At 40.4% G+C, this 23,091-nt stretch overlaps 1 protein-coding gene across 1 annotated transcript in view; it reads left to right on the top strand.

Annotated features, from left to right (window-relative positions):
• TTC7A (tetratricopeptide repeat domain 7A) overlaps positions 1-3,800 on the top strand; it is a 194,450-nt gene extending 190,650 nt beyond the window's left edge. Inside the window, exon 20 of the mRNA XM_007476857.3 lies at positions 3,771-3,800. Coding sequence (XP_007476919.1) covers positions 3,771-3,785 — 15 coding nt within the window. The 3' untranslated portion in view covers positions 3,786-3,800. The remainder of the gene's footprint in view (positions 1-3,770) is intronic.
• Positions 3,801-23,091: the final 19,291 nt, after the last annotated feature.

Genomic DNA, 23,091 nt, shown 5'->3' with positions numbered 1-23,091 from the left:
TGATACCTGTGCCGTGCTTTGAAGGAAGCTAAGGAATTTTAACTGGGTCAAGGCATTATCTCTAGAGGAGACCCCAAAAAGGAGGTAGTCCATTAATTTATTCAAACTCACAAAGCAAGACTGGTTCATATTTGTTGATTATCATCAAGGGGAGAGCAGGATTCTCAAAAATGGGTTATACAATGAAAGGAAAAGTGTATGGGTGAAGGACATCAAAAAACACTCTAATATCATACTACCCAGGAGTTGCAAGCACAGGTTAGACCTGATAAGATATGCATCTGGCATTCACTGTGGTTTAGGAATGTAACCTAACCAGCAATAATTTTTCACTGAGACTGGCATTCATAAATTCTTTCATTAATAATAACCATTTTACTAGGTTCTATATAACTATAATATATTGATAAAATAACACATTGAAATTTGCGTTTCATAAAATGTTTTATTCATTTTATAATCATTACCTCATTTCACCCTCATACCTACCCCATAAGGTATATAGTATATAACCTCATTTCGCAGATTTAAAAATTGAGGCTCAGAGAGGTCTCAGTAGGAAAAGGGGCTCCAATTTGGGTTTTTAGACTCCTGCTGTTTTTCCCACTACCCTACAGTTTTATATTACCATCTTGCCTCCTGCTCCTTCATGAAGTTCCTTAGTTCTGTGTTCTTCAGTTGCAATGAAGAGAGCCCCATCTCTGCCCTCCTTTCAATACCAAATCTTTATGCTAGTAGACAACATGGTATATAGCATAAAGGGCACTGAGGCCAAAGTCCCAGCTTCAAGTCCCTCTTCTACTGGCCATGTTACTGTGGGCAAGTAGTTTTTTTGCTCCACACTTGTTTCCCCATCTGTAAAATGTATACAGCATCACCTTGTAACCCAACAACAAAGGGAAGAGGGTGTTGAGGTAGAACCAAATGGCCCTCTGAGGAGTACAAGACCTAGCTTGGGAAAGATGAAGGCTCTCCATCTCCACCTCCTGGCCTCCCTGGCTTTCTTCCAGCCTCAGCTAAAGTCTCTCCTCCGGCTTGAATCCTTTCCCAGTGCCCCTTCATCTTAATACCACTCCTCAGTTAATTATCTCCAATTAATCCCACCCATATCTGGTTCATCCACAGTTGTTTGCATTTTGTCTCCTCCATTAATTTCTTGAGAAAGTTTTCCCAGTTTCCCCCAAAAAGACCAGTATCAGACTACATTGGAAGTTCTGTGTTTAGTTCTAGAACCATAGGAAGGATTCTATTCCCCAGATCCTTTCTGTATGAAATCAGTTGAAGCAAATGGGGATGTTTAGCTTTAAGAAAAGAATGAAGAGTGAGGGTGGGGCAACATCATTGCAGTCTTGAGTAGGTGAAGAGTAGTTATCTGGGAAAGGAATTAGACTCATTCTGCTCAGCCCCAGAGAGAAGAATCAGGAGCTAGGAGCAGATGTTTCAAAAAGGGCAGTTTAAACCTGATGTTAGGAAAACAATTTCCTAACAACTAGGGCTGTCTAGAAATGGCACACACTGCCTGGGGAGCAGGTAGGATTCCCTTCCCGGGAAATCTTCAAACATATAATGTAGTATGGGGGATTCTTTGGGGCACGTGGGGAGTACAGATTGGTCACTGGTGTCCCCTCCCAATCTCAAACTCACTGATTCATGATCATTGGTAGTTCAGCTAAGCTCGGGTGCAGTTTTCAATGCACGTCCTCTCTCCCAGCCATTCTCTATTCCCCTTGACCCCAATCCATGACCACAACTGTGTTTAAGGGCCAATAACCATGACGTTTTGTGCCTTCCCTTCCTAGTGGTGTGTGTCATCTTCCCCTTACCCACCAAGGATTAGAACCACTGGGTCTGACCTCATTGTGCCTTGTCCCCCCAAGGAGCTAGGATGATTTCTTTATCTACCCAACATATCGAGTCAGAATTAGACAGACCTTTGAGGCTACCTTAGTTCAAAGCCCTCAATATGAAGTGGTAGTAACCAGCAGCCAGCAATAGTGGATAGAATGTTGGCTTCAGAGTCAGGAAGACTTGGATTCCGATCCTACTTCTGACCCATTTTGACTTCACGTGGGACTCTAGGCAAGTTACCTTCTATACTACTAGGCAATTGATTTTCTCAAAATTAAATTGGTGAAGATGGTGTCTAGCTGCATTTGCAAGAAAACATCCTTATTGGGATCTCTCTTTCCCTGTGATTTCACAGGTACTATGGAGATTTTTTTAAACCTTTTAACTTCTGTATCAGTTTCAGGGCAGAAGAGCAGTAAGAGCTAGGCACAGGGGTTAATTGACTTGCCCAGGGTCACACAGCTAGGAAGTGTCTGAGGACATATTTGAAACCAGGACCTCCCACCTCCAGGCCTAGTTCTGTATCCACTGAGTCACCTAGCTGCCCCAGATTCTCTGATTTTTTTTTTTAGGCAAACAGCTGAGCCCCAATTGACAATCTTCTGACTTCAAATCCCTTGCTCTTTCCATTCTCCTACTCTGCTCCTCAGGCATTTAATAAATATTTATTGAGTGAAGTGATTGTTTACAGAGCTAAGGCTTCTGCCTCCCATGTCTTTAATCAGCCTCCACTCCCCACCTCCAATGAAATTCCCATCATCACCCAACCTAGGTAGACATGCCATCTTTGTCCCACTCCTTACCCTTGGGTTCTGGGCTAAGGGAACCATTCCAGTTTGCCTTTTATCTCTAGGCTAGCTAGGAGTGGAACTCCTGACTCTTCACCTCCTTCTCCATTCCACACCCCCATCCAAAGTCCTCATTATCACACTGCTAAGCTGGCCAGCCTGGCACTGAGATGAGGTCACCATACAGATATGTGAGAGCTCTTGCTCATTCATATGAATAAGATAAGGCTATTTCCCCATTCTCTCCCAGCACCCATGCCAGAACACAAGAGGAGGAGTATCAGCATTCTTTTTTTTTTTTAAACCCTTACCTTCTGTCCTAGAATCAATACTAAATATTGGGGTTCCAAAGCAAAAGAGCTACAAAGGTTAGGTCCAAGTGATTTAGCCACAGCTAGGAAGTATCTGAGGACAGATTTGAACCAGGACCTCCACACTCCTTGGCTTGGCACTCTATCCACTATGCTACCTAGCTACCCAAGCATTCTTTTCCATGTCAATGTGGTCTGATTTGTGTGGAAAGGGGAGTCATTAAAGGCCCTTCTTCCTTCAAATATTTATCCACTGGACCTAATCTCTTTCTCTTTCTCTCCTTTTAATTTAAGGCTTTTATACCTTTTTTAAAAATGCAAATCCAGGCAAGAAGTATTTACTCCACGCTGTTATCAGTCATACCTCAGCTTAAATAAAGGGTCAGTAATAAGGCCATTAAAGAGTAGGAAGGCCTAATGCTTAAGAGAAACATCTGGGGCTCTGAAGAGTGAAGGAAAAACAGAAATGAGTGGTCATAGTTCTATTCTGCCCAAGGCTGGGCCTTCCTGTTACTATACCTGTATTTCCTGAGGCTATGTCAGCAGGACAGGGTAAGGTCTGTCAGACAAGCTCTACCTGGAAAAACTCCTTGTCCAAGCCTTGATGGAAAGTGTCTGTCATTGGCGGACCAGCCTAACTTGATCTGGAAAGGCTCATTGCCACGTTGGCTGCATGGCGTTGGAAGTGATAAAACTGGCCACAGAGATCCGCGGTAAGTCCCAAAAGAACTTAGTGTCTCACTCAAAACCTCAAAATAAGTCATAGAGCTGAGATCTAAATCCAGGTCTTCTTGACAACTTTTATCCATTTTCATCCCAACAGTACCCTCAAAGCTGATGGAGTTCCTGGCTTCTTACCCTGAGACTGATGGATTTCAGAGTCTCTGAACTTGGACAAGAGAAAAATCATCTTTATTTCAATATAGTTGGATTCTTTTTTAAACATATGCTTTTTCTTTTATGCATTATAAACATTATTCTGAGAAATGGTCCATAAGCTTCACTAGACGGCCAAAGGGATACAAAAATGATGAAGAGCCTCTGTTCTAGATAAAAAGATATAATAAGGTCCTTGTTTGTTGTTTTTGTTCAATTGTTTCAGTCACATCTGACTCTTTGGGGTTTTCTTGGCAAAGATACTAGAGTGGTTTGTCATTTCCTTCTCTAGCTCATTTGACAGGTGAGGAAACTGAGATAAACAGGAATTCAATGACTTGTTCAGAGTTACATAGTATGTGTTTAAGGCTGGCTTTGAACTCAGGTCTTCCTGGTTGTAGACCCAGCACTCTGTCCACTATGCTACCCAGTTGCCCTACCAATTCTAAAGATATGATGCTAGCTAATAAGAAACAACTAAAGAACATTCATGTCTCTATCCTACATCTTTAATTCCCATGACAACTAGGGTTTGGACCCAAGTTCAAATCTTACCTCAGACACTAGTTATATGGCCCTAGTCACTTAACTGCTATCTGCCTCAGTTTCCTCAGGGATAAAATGAGGATGATGATAGTACCTGCTTCAGGACTGTCTTAAAGCTCAAATGATAAATTTGTAAAGCACTTAGCACATGGTAGGCACTTAATAAATGCTTGTTTCCTTCCTTTCATCATTCTTTAACCCTTGGGGTCTCAGCTAAGGGAATAGTGCATCTGGGCACCATTATGATGGCCATAAAGACTCCAGGACCAGCAACCAGCAACACAGGAAGCCCTGGGATTATTTATATTATATTATATTTTACATTATATTATATATTATGTTATATTGCCTTGTGTATATTATATTATATCATGTTATTTATAAAAAGAAGATGATACCTGCCTTGCCTACTTCCACAGGTCTACTATGAGAGTCCAAGGAGCTACTTGGTCATCATAATCTGGAAGCTAGTTATGTGTGCATGGAAAGATCACCAAAGAATTATGTTATTTAAACCATTACCTTCCATCTTAAAATTAATACTAAGTATCGCTTCCAAGGCAAAAGAATGGGAAAAGCTTGGCAATGAGGATTAAGTGATCTTCCCAGAGTCTCACAGCTAAAAAGTATCCGAGGTCACATTTGAACCCAGGACCTCCCCTCTCTAGGCCTGGTACTCTATCCAATGAGCCTCACTACCAATGCATTATTTCAAGTGCCGACTGAGAAGTAAGGAAGTAGATAATGGTGAGTTTTGACTGCCAAGCCCATGGTCTCTCAAAGTACAGGGTCCTTCTGACTAGGTGAAGCAGTTAGGCGAATAAGAGATGAGAGACAACTGAGTGCTCAATTCTGTGCTTAGGCATCACCCAGCATTCTATCATTACATGGGGTTTGTTTATTTTATAGCTTCAGTGAGTACATGCTTTTCTGGCACACAATCATTTTTCAACATACATGTTTCCATAGAACCTAACAACAGATGAGAAAGCCTAAGGAGATAATCAACATAAACACTGTTGCTAAGTGCAGGGTCAGAGGATAGAATCAACATGTCCCAGATTTGCGAGAAGTTTTTATGCCTAGAAAAGAGGGTCCTATCTAAGTGGGTATATAAGAATCCTTAGGTTTAATTTTGTAAGTGGAATCTCCTGGTAATATTCTGGGGGGACAAAATGGGACATCTGTATTAGCCCTGTAAGCATGTTGTTCTCATCTATTTTTCCTGGGGCTAAGTAAGAATAATAATCATAGCAATTCCATTAACAAGGGGATGTTAATAAGGAAAGTCACTTAGGAGGGTTTCGGTGGATGTTTCCATCCTTCCTGGGGGCTACTTTGCAGTCCCTGATTTCCACATGTGACCATATCAAGCAGTGTGGTCTTTGATTACTCCCGGAACATGAGGAGGGAGCAGAGTAGGCTGGGATGGGCAGCTGACGTGAGTGAAAACCAAGGCAAATAAGAAGAGGAAATGGAGAATGGAGAACAGGGAGAGGAAAGACAAAACAAGTGTACTAGGGAATCAAGAAGAGGAGAAAGGTTTGGGAGCAGAGAACAACATTGCCTTGGAATCAAACCCATAGGCAATATGAAACTTGTTCCTTGGCAGCAAAAGCCCAGGAGAATGGAGGCTGCTCTGGATGACAGGTGTGAGCCTTGCAACCAGCCTCAGTAAGGAAGAGGGAAGAATGAGAGTTGTGGTTGGCAGCTTTAATGGAGAAGGATGTGTAGCCTTGGGGGAAGAAGGAAGCTCAATTCCTGAGAAGTGGTTGGTTTGGCCCTGGATGGAGCTTCATCCCCATGACACACATTCTGGGGTTAGACTTGAGTTCTCTAGGAATATTCTAAACTGGGTTGTATTAATTACATTGGGAATTGCATTGCTGCTTGGGTATCCATGGACCACAGTGAGGATATTTAGCCGTGAAGAAGAGAAGACTCAGGGAGGAAATAGTACCCTGAAGGGTACCCATGGATGAAATATTTTATTTAATCTATAATGTATATATCCACTTTGTCCATCTTAGAGGGACCTAGTTGTCTACATGTCTTCCCCATTGGATTGGAACCACCTTGAAGACAAGGACCTTTCTCTGTATCCACTGAGCTTAGCCTGGGATCTGGTACATAATAAATATTTAACACGGGGAAGCTAAATTGCAAAAAACCTTTGAATCAGTTTTCCTGTCCCCAGCTTCCCTCTTCCCCCAACCATCCTTTGCATAGCTGGCCAACATGATATTTCTAAAGGGCAGGCCTTCTGTGCCACTCTGCTTTTTCTCAAAGAGCTCTATTACTCTTAGGATAAATACTTTTAAATTATTTTTAAATTTTATTTATTACAAATTACATGTAGCAAATTTCCATATATGTTTCCCCAAAGTTATATGATCCAAATGATCTCCCTCCCTTCTTACCTCCCTCCTCCTGGAGCTGGCAAGCACTTCAATCTGGATTATACGTGGGTTATCACACAAACTATATTGTTCTTTTTTGTAAGTGAATAATCTTATAAAACTAAAACCCCATTTCAACTTTAAAAGATTGCTCTATAGTAAAAATGAATAATGTGAAAATAGGTATCAAATGATAACATTTGTACAATCCAGTGGAATTGCTTGTTGGCTCTGGGGGGGGGGGGGACGGAAGAGGAGAGGGAAAGAAAATGAATCATGGAAACATAGGAAAATATTTTTAAAAATAAAATAAAAATTTTAAATAAATAAAAAAAGAAAAGTGAAATCCATTATACATATGAAGTAATGCAAAACATTTCTGCATAAGCCATATTATCAAAAGAAAAAAGTACTAAAAGAAAAAAAATTAAAACCCCAACACAAATAAGCAAATAAACAAGCAACAAATCATGTTTTCATCTGCATTCCTACCCCAACAGTTCTTTCTCTGGAGGTGGATAGCATTCTTTTTCATAAATCCCTCAGAATTGTTCTGGATTGTTGTATTGCTGAGAGTAGCAAAATCTAACACAGTTGATCATTCCACAATATTGCTGTTACTGTGTAAAATAATCTCCTGGTTCTGCTTATTTCACTTTGTATCAGTTCACGTAGGTCTTTCCAGTTCTTATAGAAATCCATCAATTCATCATTCCTTATAGCACAATAGTATTCCATCACTGTTATATACCACAATTTGTTCAGCCATTCCCCAATTGAGAGACAGGATAAATACTTTTAAAATATTAATTCCTTCCCTTTCCAGATTATTACCTTGGAATCAAACTTTTAGGCAGATATTAAACTTGTTCCTTGGCAGCAAATGTCCAGAAGAATGGAGGCTCTTTTTTCCTTTCCAGGTTCATTTCACCTTACTTCCTTTTTCAGTGAACCTAGTGATGTCAAACTCAGATAGCCACTAACCCTACTTGGGGATCCCTATGGGCCACCTATTGACTTGGTTTTAAAATATAATATCTATATCATATATATAACCAATATAAAATTGCATACCATCTCAGGGAGAGGAAAAGGAAAAAATTTAGAACTCAAAATTTTAGAAAAATAATTTTTAAAATTCTTTTCACATCTATTTGGGAAAAGGGTAAAATATTAAAGAATGAAATATCTTTGTTTTATTGTATCCTTATTTTGTTATAATATTTCTGTCTGAATTAAATTTTTGTAAACCAGGTGGCTCAGTGGTTAGAATGCCAGGCCTGGAGATGGGAGGTCCTGAGTTCAACTCTGGATTCACACACTTCCTAGCTGTATGATCCTAGACAAGTCACTTACCTCCAGTTGCCTAACCCTTGCTGCTCTTTTGCCTAGGAATTAATAACTTATATTGATTGAATTATTTTTTAATTACTGTTACTGTCTGCCTTAGAATCAATACTAAGAATGAGTTCCAAGGCAGAAGAGTGGTAAGGGCTAGGCAATTGGAGTTAAGTGACTTACCAGGGCCACACAACTAGAAAGTGTCTGAGGTCAGATTTGAACCCAAGACTTCCCATCTCCAGGACTGGCTCTCTATCTACCTAGCTGCCCCACATAATAGGTATTTAATAATATTTGTCAATTCAGAGATAGTAGAACTGGAGACAGACCTGAGAAACATCTACATAGGAAATGTCACTGAACTAATGGGATTCCTGGGAGACCATAGAGAGAAAAGAAACATGTACCTTATTTCTAAGCCTTGGGTTATACCCAAAGTAAGAGGGCAGATACAGATAATAATCCTGCAAAGGATACTGAGGAATAGCCAGACAAGAAGGAGGACAATCAAGAAAAGGCATGGCCACGAAAACCCAAAGAGAAAAGAATACCCAGAAGGACTGGCTGGGAAATAAGGTAAAATTCTGCCAAGAGGTAAAAGATGAGAACTGAGAAATGGCCCTTGGGTTTGTACCTTTGGGTTACCCCTAGAGTTGCCTTAAAAAAAATGTAAATCCTACTGAGAAGGGCAAAAATTCCTTTCCCACCACCTTAGTGCAGCTGAGATTAGCTGGTGAAGAGAGGAGGCGGTGAGCTGAAAGGTTTGTTGGGAGGAATCCCTGATGGCTCACAGTTAGCCCTTCCTCCAGCCCAGATAACAGACTAACCCTTGAAGATGTCCAAGGATGGAATCCACACAGCCTCTTATGGGGCACCCCATTCTTCTAGTTTACAAATTGCCGAGTTCTTTGACAGAGCCCAATCTCTGCAATTTTGCTCGGAGTCCAAGAGAGTAATGAGTCCAGAAAGGGAAAGGCAGTTCCCTGAGAAAATCCTCCAACTCTACTCCGAGAAAGGATTTTCAAATATCTGCTTGGTTTCTAAATATCCTTCTCCTGGTTGGAACTCACAGCCACATGAATGTGAGGGGGAGTGGGCGTATTTATGCCCAATTCAGAACAGTTTGTACTTGTTCCTATTTGTCAACTTGAATTCACTTGTTCTTGATACACTGCAAGCTAATTAATTTTGGAGTTCTTCAATGCTCCTTCCTTCCTTCCTTCCTTCCTTCCTTCCTTCCTTCCTTCCTTCCTTCCTTCCTTCCTTCCTTCCTTCCTTCCTTCCTTCCTTCCTTCCTTCCTTCCTTCCTTCCTTCCTTCCTTCCTTCCTTTCTCTCTCTTTCTCTTTGTCTTTCTTTCTTCTTTCTTTCTCTCTGTCTCTTTTTCTCTTTCTGTCTCTTTCTCACTTTCTCTTTCTTTTTTATTTTCCTCCCTCCCTCCTTCCCTTCCTTCCTTCCTTTCTTTCTTTCATTTTTCTTTCTTCCCTCTTCCCTCCCTCCCTCTCTCTCCCTCCTTCTCTCTCTCTCACCAATTACAGGTAATAAATTTCCACTTAAGTTTTCCAAAATTATATGATCCAAATTGTCTCCCTTTCTCCTTCCCTCCCTTCTCCCAGAGCTTGCAACCAATGCAATTTGGCTTACACGTATTATCATGCAATTGTTCATGAATAATCTTATAAAACCCAAACCCCAAACCATGTGCAGTGATAAATCATATGTTTTCATCTGCATTCCTACTCCAACAGTTCTTTCTCTGAAGATGGAGTTTTGCTTTTCTTTGTATCTTAGAAGTAACTGAATAAATGTTTATTGATGAACTGACTTGCCATAGTGATCATTTCATCCTTCAAAAGATGGAGAGAGCACACCAAGGCAAAGTCTAACTTAGGATGTGATTCTCACCAATAGGGAGCAATAAATGGGTTGTTGTGGGGCCAGGGATGATGGGAACTGGGGAGGAAGCAGAAGTGTCCACTCCTTCCTAGAGTTTGTGATACAGAATGAGAGAAAATCTAGGCATTGTCTGACTTTTAGAAAAGCAGATTTAGATAGGTTCAGAGGAAAGAAAAGTGCGATCCCATGGAGCTTCAGGGGAAGTCAGCCCAGTTGGAACAAGAGACATTCAAGAAAGAAATTCTGAAGAAGCAATTTCAATAATGAAGGAAAATGGGATTTGTCAGGAGATGCAAATGTAGATGACAGGGAACTCACCAAGCAGTTTAGATTTTTAAAAGGGGGATGGAAGCAAGGAGCCAATGAAAAATTTATATAGGAGTAACTAGGTAGCAGAGTGGATAGAGTGCCAGACCTAAATGGGGAAGACCTGGGTTCAAATCTGCCCTCATTCAGGCAAGTCAGGTAACCCCAAATGCCTAGCCCTTACCGCTCTTCTGTCTCAGAACTGATACTATGACAAAAGGTAAGGGTTTAAAAAAGAAAGAATATAACAGCATGGCTCAATGGATAGAGTGCCAGGCCTAGAGTCAGGAAGACCTGGTTCAAATCTAGCTTTAGCACTTAAAAAATAACAAAAATCATCTGGGGGAATAAAGGTTAAGAATCTCAAAGAAAAATTTTAAAAATGTAGGAAGGAAAGAGGCCTAGAAGAACTTGTACTGTACAAATTATGCTACAAAAGGAGCATTCATCAAAAAAGTTGGTACTAGTTAGAGTGTGATTTGTGGAATAAATTAAGTACACAATATAAATAATAAAATTAGCAGAATAGTTCCATGTTTGACGGGCAATTTTATGATGTAGTAGATAAAGTACTAGGCCTGGAGTCAGTGAGACTTCTCTTCCTGAGTTCAAATCTGGCCTCAGATACTTTCTAATTGCGAGACCCTGGGCAAGTCACTTAACCCTATTTGTCTCAATCCCTCATCCATAAAATGGAAAGGGAAATCACAAACTACTCTAGTGTTTTTGCCAAGAAAACTCCAAAATAGGGTCATAAAGAGTCAGACACAACTGAAATGACTGACCAGCAACAACTCGTGTTTGAAAATTCCAAAGATTCTAGTTATTGGTGTAAGAATGCGCCATTCAACAAAAAATGTTGGGAAAGCCTGAAAGCCGTCTGACAGAAAATAAGCATAGACCAACGTCTCATATTGTATAACAAGATAAGCCCATCAAATGAGGATATAACTTCAATATAGAAGGTGATATCATAAACAATTAGAGGATCAAGAAAGAAATTACCTGTCAAATCTATGAATAGGGGAAGAAGTCATGACCAAATAAGAGAGGAAGCAGCTCACAGAAGATAAAATGGACAATAAAGATCACTCAAAACTAAAAAGATTTCACACAAACAAAACAAATGCAGCTAAAATTAGAAGAGAAGCAGGTAAATTGCGGGGGGTGGGGGTGGATCTTTGAAGCAAGTTTCTCTGATAAAGGAATAATTACTAAGATATATAGGGAGCTCAATCAAATGTACAAGAATCAGAACTATTCTCCATTAATAAATGGTCAGAGAAGAAGCACTCACCATTTTCAGAAGAAATTCAAACTATCGATATCCATCTAAAAACGTTCTAAATCATTAATACTTAGGGAAATGCAAATTATGCCAACTGTAAAGGTTCTGCTTCATATCTCTCTCAGCTTGGCAAAGTTGAGAGTGAGAATAGGCAAATGTTCATTGATTGAAAAAAGTCACTGACTGAATATCTCAATATATATGAAACATAACGTTTTGTCTCTGAGCTTAATCCAATTCAATTTAGAATATTCTTAATAGAACTCAACCCTAATCCGGGGATGTCTGCTCTGGAGATGAAACCCCACGCAAGGCCAAACCAACTACTTCTCAGGAACTGAGCTTCTTCTTTCCCAAGACTATGTATCCCTCCTGTAGAGTTGCCAACTAGCTTTCATTTTTCTTTCCCTGCCCTGGCTTTTGGCAAGGTTCTCCTCTGTGTTTGGAGGTAATAAAATTCCCCAATCAAACAATTTTCTTTTACCTTCCTACTTCTCCCTCAAACACTCTTCTTTCTTCTCTTCCTCTTGCCTTTCAGTCATTATTTTTTTCCTTCTCTCATTTTTTTCTTACTTCTCACCTCCACCTCAAAATCTCAGATTGTGGTTGGAATTCCCCAGTATTAGACTTCAAAGGAATGGCATTTAATGACATACCACCACCCCCATTCCATCCCTACCTCTAATCTCCAGTGTTACTCATGTAGACTTCTAAATCTTTTCAATTCTCTGGGTTGCTTTCTCAGAGACCCAACTTTCCTTTAAAGGTCAATAGGCAAAGCATGGTAGCCCATTTTGGCTTGGCCCCATCATATATTCTTTTAAAAAAACAGTTTTCTTTCAATGAATTTTTTTAATTGGTATTTTATATAACTGTGTATTGGTTTCACAGAAGAGGAGTAAGGACCAAACAATTGGTTTTAAGTGACTTGCCCAGGGTCACACAACTAGAAAGTATCTGATGTCCCATTTGAAACCAAGACCTTCCATCTCTAGACCTGACTCTCAATCCACTGAGCTACCCAGCTGCCCCCTTTAAATTGATTTCTAATTATGCTTTGTTTTTACAACTTACCCAAATTTCCCCTTAATATCTGTTTACCTCACCCTCCTCAGAGAGCAATTTCTACATGTATTTCTTTTCTTTTTTTATTCTCTCTGATCTATACCTCACTTGGGAGATATTTTTATTACCATTTATTTTCATTTATATAGCATAATATAATATGTAATATAAAAATAATATATGATTTGTTATCAATACACAATAAATCATAATAAAGATGCTTATCCAAGAGAAACAAATTCTCACATTAGTTATGTCCAAAAATCCATGTCTCGTTCTATTTTTCTCTTGCCCTCCCCCCTTTCCCTTACCTAAGAAGGCACTTTTTTTTTTTAAACCCTTACGTTCTGTCTTGGAATCAATACTGTGTGTTGACTCTAAGGCAGAGTGGGGGTCAATGGGGGTCAAGTGACTTGCCCAGGGTCACACAGCTATAAAGTGTCTGAGGTCACATTTGAACCCAGGACCTCCCATCTCTAGGCCTGGCTGTCAATCCACTGAGCCACCCACTGCCCAAGGTACTCTTAAGGAAAACCAGCTGATCTCCCTAAATCAGGAGACTCTACTCAATACCAAGAGATGACTGTTTCAACACTGTCTCCCCACCTCCACTGTCCACCATGTTGACCTCATTTGTCAGCTGCCTTTCTTTCAGCATTCATCCAACTATGGACAAAATTGTAAAGTTGAGAAGAAACTCTGTTCCTTCATCCATGTGATCCCCCTTTGGAGGTGGGTAGCTTTCTCTCACCTTCAGCCTAGAGCTTCCTTAATGCCCTGTAGCTACCCGGAGCAGCTCTACCCGTTACCTAGTTTCCCCTGGCTCCCCCCCTTCTTCTCCCTTCCCCTCATTACCCATCAAAACTTGCCCTACCCTATGTCCTATTCCCAGCTGGGAGCTTATGGAAGGGACCTGCTGTATAATTGAAAATCTGTTACCCTAGAAAAAGAACTACATTTCCCAGGAGCCCACTGACATCCTATCATTCCATACTTCCTGTAGACAGGGGATAAATTCAGTGGGCGGTCCTGCTTGGGTTTCTCTTTCCTTCCTGTCTGGAGCATGGTAGTGGTAAGCATGGGGCTTTTAACAGGCTGATTAGCTATGGGCACGTGGTTTTATTTTGTATCACTTTTATTCCTTTATTTCTAACTATATTTAATAAATCTCTTAAAATATAATATTTTTATTATTTAAGATCAATTTTAATTTTTATATTGCCTATTTGGATAAATCAGTCTCTCAAACTCTCTTCTATTTGGTTGTTTTTTCAAACCCTTCCCTTCTTAGAATCAATAAGCAGAAGAGTGATGAGGGCTAAGTAAAATGGGGGTGAAGCAGCTTGGCCAGGCTCACACAGCTAGGAAGTGTCTGAGGCCAGATTTAAACCAAAGTTCTCCCATCTCTAGGCTTGGCTCTCCATCCACTGAGCCACCTGGCTGCGTGGGTTCCCTTTCCCCTCGATGATTCTCGCATATACTCCCTCCTACTCCCTAAACTTGGCACAGGGCTAGGCACATGATAGGTAGACGCATCCTAGCTGATTCATTCCCTAGCTGTGTGTCGTGTGGAAAACTCTGGTGACAAGTGCCCAGGGGCAGGTCTGCAGGCTTTGATCCCCAAGCCCAGCATGATGTGCCTTTCAGGAAAATGCTAAAGAAAGGAAGCCTGCCCAGAGCATAGTGTTTTCTAGACTCACCAGAAGTGAGTTACAGAGTGTCTAGATAGGACATTCCCTAGACAGCCTGAAAAGACAGTGGGGGAGGTTCTGAGGTCTATTGGGATGCCCCCACTTGCTACTGCCAAATCTCCCGAAAAAAATCATTTTGTGTGGATGTGGTACTTCCCCAGTTCTCTTCAGTAAACTCCTGACAGGCATGTTTTTATCTCAAGCCCAGGGCTTGGCACCTAGCAGGTACTTAAGAAATGCTAGAGCCGCCTGGCAGTAGCAGCCCCTGGAGCGGCTGGAGGAGGAGGAGGAGTGGGAGCAACCCTAGCAGCTGCAGGGCAGAGGCAGCGGGGCGCTGCGGGAGGTTGCGGGACTGGGCTAGGACCTGCTCTGCGGAGTTGGACGCACATGCCAGGCATTGCTGAGCCATGCACCTTGGGGAGTGAGTGCCCAGGAGGAGCTGGAAACTTTCCCAGTAGCAGTTCAGCTTAATTGGAAGATGGCGGCTTAGAAGCTGCAAAAGTTCAGACCTCAGAAACCCTTCCTTACCAATCTCAAACTGAGAGCTCCTAGGACACCGAAATGCAAGCTGAACAACAGGACAGACCCAGGGAACCCTCCTCCCGGACCTGGATCAAAAGGTACGGCCCCCAAAAGCCAAAACCCTAGATCACTTGGATCTAAGGGGCAGACAGAAGGAAGGTCCCAGGACCCATCCCCCCCAACACCCAGAGTGCTGAGCCCACGGCAGCAGTGGGAATTTCAGGGTTGGAAAAGGGGCCCCAGAGCTGGCTATTTTGAAGGACTCACCTTGAAAGCAACCTGAGCCAGTCTCCGGGATGCCCAACGCAGACGGCAGGGAAACATAGAGAGAAGGGGGAAGCCTGTAGCCTCCTGGCTGGGTCCTTCCAACTGAGTCTCAAGGGAGGTCCCAGCTTTAGGGCACCAGCTGAACCCAATCCCATCAGGAGCCCTCAGAGCTACTGAAAGGACAGAAATCTTAGCGCCTGCAAAGGGGTTGCTCCGAAGAGCTTACCTTGAAAGTAACCTGGGCCAGTCTCCGGGCATTCAACACAGATTGTGGAGGAGGAGGTTGGTGTTTTGTTTTGTTTTTTTTTGGCTCACACCAGCTGAACCTAATCCCATCAGGAGCCCTCAGAGCTTCTGAAAGAACAGAAACAGGGCTGGCGAAGGGCTTACCTTGAAAGCAAACCTGGGCCAGTCTCCAGGCATTCAACACAGATTGTGGAGGAGGAGGTTTTTTGCTTTAGGGCTCATTCAGTACAAACAAGCAGAACCTAATCCCATCAGGAGCCCTCAGAGCCCAGGGAGGCCACGACCCCTCCCTCCTTAGAGAGCAGAGTCTTCTGAAAGAACCAGCTGAATCTAATCCCATCAAAAGTCTCCAGGACTCAGGGAAGCCCAGGCTCCCCACCCATCCTCATTGACTGCTGGACTTTAAGCCAATCAAAATCTTCCAGAGGACAAGGAAGCTCAAGTCCCCAACAACCCTCCTCCAGAGACTACACCAAGAGATCTTCTGTTAAAGCTCCAAGAGGGGAGACTGATAGAAGTCCCCAAAAAACAAAGAAAATGAGAGGAACAAGAGCACAGTCAAATACAGGGAATAAAGAAGGGGTGAATTTGAGCAAACAACATAAAAAGAAGAAAGAAACTACAATAGACAACTACTACTCAGCAAATGGAACACAGGGGGAGAGATCAGCAAACGATAAACCAGAAATCCCAGCAAATTGGATATAGGCTGTGGAAGAACTCAAAACACAACTAAGAGAGGCTGAAGACAATTGGGAAAAGAACTTAAAAATTAAGATAAGTCATCTGGAAACAGAGGCACTTGAACTAAAACAAGAAAATAGTGTCTTGAAAGCCAAAATCAACCAGCTGGAAAATGAGGCAAAGGAGATGAAAGATGAGGCAAAGGAGATGAAAGATGAGGTAAAGAGGATGAAAGACGATCTTCAAAGAAAATCAGACCAGAAGGGAAAAGACGACCAAAAAAGCCAGAGATGAAATCCAATCTTTAAGAACCAGAGTACAACAACTAGAATCAAGTGACCTCACAAGGCAGCAGGACACTATAAAACAAAACAAAAAGAATGAAAAAATTGAGGAAAATGTGAAGCATCTCATTCACAAAACAGACAATTTAGAAAATCGTTCAAGAAGAGACAATTTAAGAATAAATGGACTACCAGAAGACCATGACAAAAGAAAAAGCCTGGACATAATACTAGAGGAAATTATCCAGGAAAACTGTCCCGAAATCCTAGAACAAGAGGGGAAAGTGGAGATTGAAAGAATCCACAGATCACCCCCTGTATTTAATTCCCAACTGACAACACCAAGAAATGTTATAGCCAAATTCAAAAACAATCAGATGAAAGAAAAGATATTATAAGCTGCCAAGAAGAAGCCATTCAGATACCATGGAAACATGGTGAGGTTAACACAGGATCTGGCTGCATCCATACTGAAGGACCGAAAGGCATGGAATACGATATTCTGGAAAGCAAGGGAACTAGGTCTACAACCAAGAATAAAATACCCATCAAAACTGACTATATTCTTACAGGGCAAAGTATGGTCATTCAACACAACAGAAAAGTTCCAAGCATTCATAAATAAGAGACCAGACCTGAACAGAAAATTTGATGTCCAACCACAGAACTCAAGAGAATCATCAAAAGGTAATTAAAAAAGAGGGGAAAAAAACAAACAAAACAACAACAAAAATTTTATAAGAGACTCAATAAATTAAAATGATATATATCCCTATAAGAAAAGAGGTCATTGGGAACTCTTAAAAACTGTTGCTATCACCTGAGCAGCTAGAAGAATTACACTCAGAGGGAACAGTGACAAACTGTATAGGATGAAAGGATAAGACATAAATAGGTATATAGATATATGCATACATAAATACATATACATGTGTATGTATATATATATATATACATGACTAGAGCTAAAAAAGAAAAGAGGTTATGACTAAAAGAAATGGGAAAAGAAACAAATGGGGGAAAATTTATATGTCACAAAGAATCTCATGGCGGGAAGGGGGAGAACATCGATATACTGGAAGGGTAAAGAGGTTGGAGACAGGAAATACTCAACTCTTACGTACTTTGAAACTGACCCAAAGAGGGAAGAACAACCCAATCCATTAGGGAAGAGAATAGATTTGCGCCCTATAGGGGAGTAGAAGGGTAAAAAATGGACTGGTGGGGAGGGAAGCAGTACAAGGGAGGGAGAGGGTGGGGGGGGGGAATTTTAAAAAGACTACAGGGGAAAATAAGGGAGGGAATAAGAAGGGAGGGGGGTATAAAGGGAAGTAAAATAAGGGAGGGAACGGGGGGGGGGGCTGACTATAAACAAACTTTGGTATAGAAGCAAATAGTGAAAGAAGAAAAGGCAGGACCAGGAGTAGAAATCAAAATGCTGGGAAATACACAGCTAGTAATCACAACTCTGAATGCGAATGGAATGAACTCACCCATAAAACGCAAGTGAATAGCAGAGTGGATTAGAATCCAAAACCCTACCATATGCTGTCTGCAAGAAACACACATAAGGAAGGTAGATACGCATAGAGTGAAAGTAAGAGGATGGAGCCAAACCTATTGGGCATCAAATGATAAAAAGAAGACAGGAGTAGCAATCATGATATCAGACAAAGCCAAAGTAAAAATAAATCTAGTTAAAAGAGATAGGGAAGGTAATTACATCCTGATAAAAGGCAGTATAGACAACAAAGAAATATCTGTACTCAATATGTATGCACCAAATGGCAGAGCATCCAAATTTTTAAAGGAGAAACTAGAGGAGCTCAAGGATGAAATAGATAGAAAAACTATACTAGTGGGAGATTTGAACCTTCCCCTATCCGAACTAGATAAATCAAATCAAAAAATAAATAAGAAAGAGGTGAGAGAAGCAAATGAAATCTTAGAAAAATTAGAGTTAGTAGACATATGGAGAAAAATAAATAGGGACAAAAAGGAATACACCTTCTTTTCAGCAGTACATGGTACATTCACAAAAATTGACCATGTACTAGGGCACAAAATCATTGCAAACAAGTGCAAAAGGGCAGAAATAATAAATGCAACCTTCTCAGACCACAGTGCAATAAAAATAATAATTAGTAAGGGTACATGGATAGATAAATAAAAAAAATAATTAGAAATTAAACAATATGATTCTCCAAAACCAGTTAGTTAAAGAACAAATCATAGAAACAATTAATAACTTCATTGAAGAAAATGACAATGGTGAGACATCCTTTCAAAACCTATGGGATGCAGCCAAAGCAGTAATCAGGGGGAAATTTATATCCTTGAGTTCATATATAAACAAATTAAGAAGGGCAGAGGTCAATGAATTGGGCATGCAAATTAAAAAAACTAGAAAGTGAACAAATTAAAAATCCTCAGATGAAGACTAAATTAGAGATCCTAAAAATCAAAGGAGAAATTAATAAAATTGAAAGTCAAAGAACTATTGATTTAATAAACAAGACTAGAAGCTGGTACTTTGAAAAAACAAATAAAATTGACAAAGCACCAGTCAGTCTAATTAAAAAAAGGAAAGAAAAAAACCAAATTGACAGTATCCAAGATGAAAAGGGAGACTTCACCTCTAATGAAGAGGAAATCAAGGCAATCATTAAAAACTATTATGCCCAATTATATGGCAAAAAATATGGCAATCTAAGTGATATGGATGAATACTTACAAAAATATAAATTGCCTAGACTAAAAGAAGAATAAATAAATTACCTAAACAACTCCATATCAGAAAAAGAAATTGAACAAGCCATCAAAGAACTCCCTAAGAAAAACCCCCCAGGTCCAGATGGATTCACAAATGAATTCTATCAAACATTCAAAGAACAGCTAACCCCAATACTATACAAACTATTTGACAGAATAAGCCAAGAAGGGGTTCTACCAAATTCTTTTTATGACACAAACATGGTACTGATCCCAAAGCCAGGCAGGTTAAAAACAGAGAAAGAAAACTATAGGCCTATCTCCCTAATGAATATAGATGCAAAAATCTTAAATAGGATACTAGCAAAAAGACTCCAGCAAGTCATCACAAGGGTTATCCACTACAATCAGGTAGGATTCATTCCAGGAATGCAAGGATGGTTCAATATTAGGAAAACCATTCACATAATTGACCATATGAACATGCAAACGGACAAAAACCACATGATTATTTCAATAGATGCAGAAAAAGCCTTTGACAAAATACAACACCCATACCTATTGAAAACACTAGAAAGTATAGGAATAGAAGGACCTTTCCTAAAAATAATAAACAGTATATACATAAAACCATCAGCAAACATCATCTGCAATGGGGAAAAACTCAAAGCCTTCCCAATAAGATCAGGAGTCAAACAAGGATGCCCATTATCACCTTTATTATTTAATATTGTACTAGAAACACTAGCAATAGCAATTAGAGAAGAAAAAGAAATTGAAGGTATTAAAATTGGCAATGAGGAGACCAAGCTGTCACTCTTTGCGGATGATAGGATGATTTACTTAAAGAATCCCAGGGAATCAACCAAAAAGCTAATCGAAATAATCAACAACTTTAGCAAAGTTGCAGGATACAAAATAAACCCACATAAGTCATCAGCATTTCTACATATCTCCAACCCAGTTCAGCAGCAAGAATTAGAAAGAGAAATTCCATTTAAAGTCACCCGAGACAATATAAAATACTTAGGAACCTATCTGCCGAGACAAACACAGGAACTATATGAACACAACTACAAAACACTCTCCAAACAATTAAAACTAGATCTAAACAATTGGAAAAACATTGATTGCTCATGGGTAGGATGAGCTAACATAATAAAAATGACCATCCTACCCAAACTTATCTATTTAGTGCCATACCCATTGAACTACCAAAAAACTATTTTACTGAATTGGAGAAAACCATAACAAAGTTCATTTGGAAGAATAAAGGATCAAGGATATCCAGGAAAATAATGAAAAAAATACAAAAGAAGGTGGCCTTGCAGTCCCAGATCTCAAACTATATTACAAAGCAGCAGTCATCAAAACAATTTGGTACTGGCTAAGAGACAGAAAGGAGGATCAGTGGAATAGACTTGGGGTAAATGACCTCAGTAAGACAGTCTTTGACAAACCCAAAGACCCCAGCTTTTGGGACAAAAATCTAGTATTTGATAAAAACTGCTGGGAAAATTGGAAAACAGTGTGGGAGAGATTAGGTTGGAGCAACACCTCACACCCTACACCAAGATAAACTCAGAATGGGTGAATGACTTGAACATAAAGAAGGAAACTATAAGTAAAGTAGGTGAACACAGAATAGTATACATGTCAGACCTTTGGGAAGGGAAAGATTTCAAAACCAAGCAAGACTTAGAAAGAGTCACAAAATGCAAAATAAATAATTTTGACTACATCAAATTAAAAAGGTTTTGTACAAACAAAACCAATATAACTAAAATTAGAAGGAAAGCAACAAATTGGGAAACAATCTTCATAACAAAAACCTCTGATAAAGGTCTAATTACTCATATTTATAAAGAGCTAAACCAGTTGTACAAAAAATCAAGCCATTCTCCAATTGAAAAATGGGCAAGGGACATTAATAGGCAATTTTCAGTTAAAGAAATCAAGACTATTAATAAGCACATGAAAAAGTGTTCTAGATCTCTTATAATCAGAGAGATGCAAATCAAAACAACTCTGAGGTATCACCTCACACCTAGCAGATTGTTCAACATGACAGCAAAGGAAAGTAATGAATGCTGAAGGGGATGTGGCAAAGTAGGGACATTAATGCATTGCTGGTGGAGTTGTGAATTGATCCAACCATTCTGGAGAGCAATTTAGAACTATGCCAAAGGGCGATAAAAGACTGTCTGCCCTTTGATCCAGCTATAGCACTGCTGGGTTTGTACCCCAAAAAGACAATAGGAAAAAGACTTGTACAAGAATATTCATAGCTGCGCTCTTTGTGGTGGTCAAAAATTGGAAAACGAGGGGATGCCCTTCAATTGGGGAATGGCTGAACAAACTGTGGTATATGTTGGTGATGGAATAGTATTGTGCTCAAAGGAATAATAAAGTGGAGGAATTCCATGGAGACTGGAACAACCTCCAGGAAGTGATGCAGAGTGAGAGGTGCAGAACCAGGAAAACATTGTACACAGAGACTGATACACTGTGGTATAATCGAAGGTAATGGACTTCTCCATTAGTGGCTTTACAATGTCCCTGAACAACCTGCAGCAATCTACGAGAAAAAAAAAACAAAAAAACACTATCCACAAGCAGAGGACAAACTGAGGGAGTAAAAACACCAAGGAAAAGCAACTGCTTGACTACAGAGGTTGAGGGGACATGATCGAGGAGAGACGCTAAATGAGCCCCCTAATGCAAATACCAACAACAGGGAAATGGGTTCAGAGCAAGGACACATGTGATACCCAGACGAAATGCTCGTCGGCTAGGGAAGGGGGGCTGGTTGGGGGGAGGAAAAGAAAATGACCTGTTTCCAATGAACAATGTATGAAAATGACCAAATAAAATAATGTTAAAAAAAAACAACACTAGAAGGTCTAGGCATGTCAATTGACACTTAAAATGTTTACTATACAATTCATTCTCTATGCAAATGCACTTTAAATTCAATTATTTATAAGCAGATATTGCAAGTACCATTTTGAAATAAAAAATATATCCTGCTAAAAAAAAAAAAAGAAATGCTGGTGGGTTGCTTGGTTCGTGGTAACCCTTCATCCTCCGAAGAGGACCAAAATGACATCACTGATGTCTTTCAACTCACTCGTAAACTGGATTTAAATGAGGCAGAGTTGCACAAAGTCTTCCAGAGCCGTCTAAGTCTAGTGGCAAGATAAAAGTTGGGACGACTGCTGATGGCTTGGGATGCACTGGATGACTGTCGCTTCTTCCACGTCTAACCGAGCTCCAAGCAACCCACTGTGCCTGCTTCCACCTCTCTTAGGGTCATTGGAGCAAATTGTTCTCAGCTGCCCATTCCACCAGAGGAAGTCTTCACACGCCTGGGTAGATGCCTCCCTAACGAGGCCCATCGGTTACCCTCGAACTAGTCTAACCCATCTGCCAAGATGGTTTGCCAATGGATAAGCCACAGCTTCTTGGAGTCACAGGTGACAGCTGTGTGACAAGTACCTACCCCAGAAGGAAAGGGGCCCTAAAAGAGCTGGGCAAGCCCTTGCACCAGAGCCACTAGTCTTCCTGGATACCCCAGAAAGAAAGGGGCCCTAAAAAGAGCTCGTTAAGCTTTTGAACCAGAGGTGCCAGTCTTCCTTGAACACCCTGAATAAATGAATTTACCTGTAGATAGCAATGTTGGAAATGTTTCTTTGTAGAGTCTTATGTAGAGAAGAAAACAGAGAGAAAAGGAAAGGTGGTTCCCTAAAGAGAACCACAGAACGCTAAGGACAGGACCATAGACAGCATCTGGTCCAAAGGTTCTTAACCTCTTTTACATGTTGGATGCCTTTGACAGCCTCGTGTGGATTTTTAAATATTCAATAACTAAAGTATTATATTTTATAAAGTTTTATTAATAATAACTAAGTAAAAGAACTACCTGAACTCAGCCCAGTGGCGAGTAAAAAAGAGAGCGGGAGGAGTCACAGCAAACTTAAATACAGTCTCGAAAATGTGAGGATCCAGGAAGAAGGAAAAGGA

This window comes from Monodelphis domestica, chromosome 1 (genome assembly GCF_027887165.1).
Source record: "Monodelphis domestica isolate mMonDom1 chromosome 1, mMonDom1.pri, whole genome shotgun sequence".
Taxonomy (NCBI): Eukaryota; Metazoa; Chordata; class Mammalia; order Didelphimorphia; family Didelphidae; genus Monodelphis; species Monodelphis domestica.
Note: the sequence above shows the minus strand (reverse complement) of the source record. Positions and strands in the feature narration are given on the sequence as shown.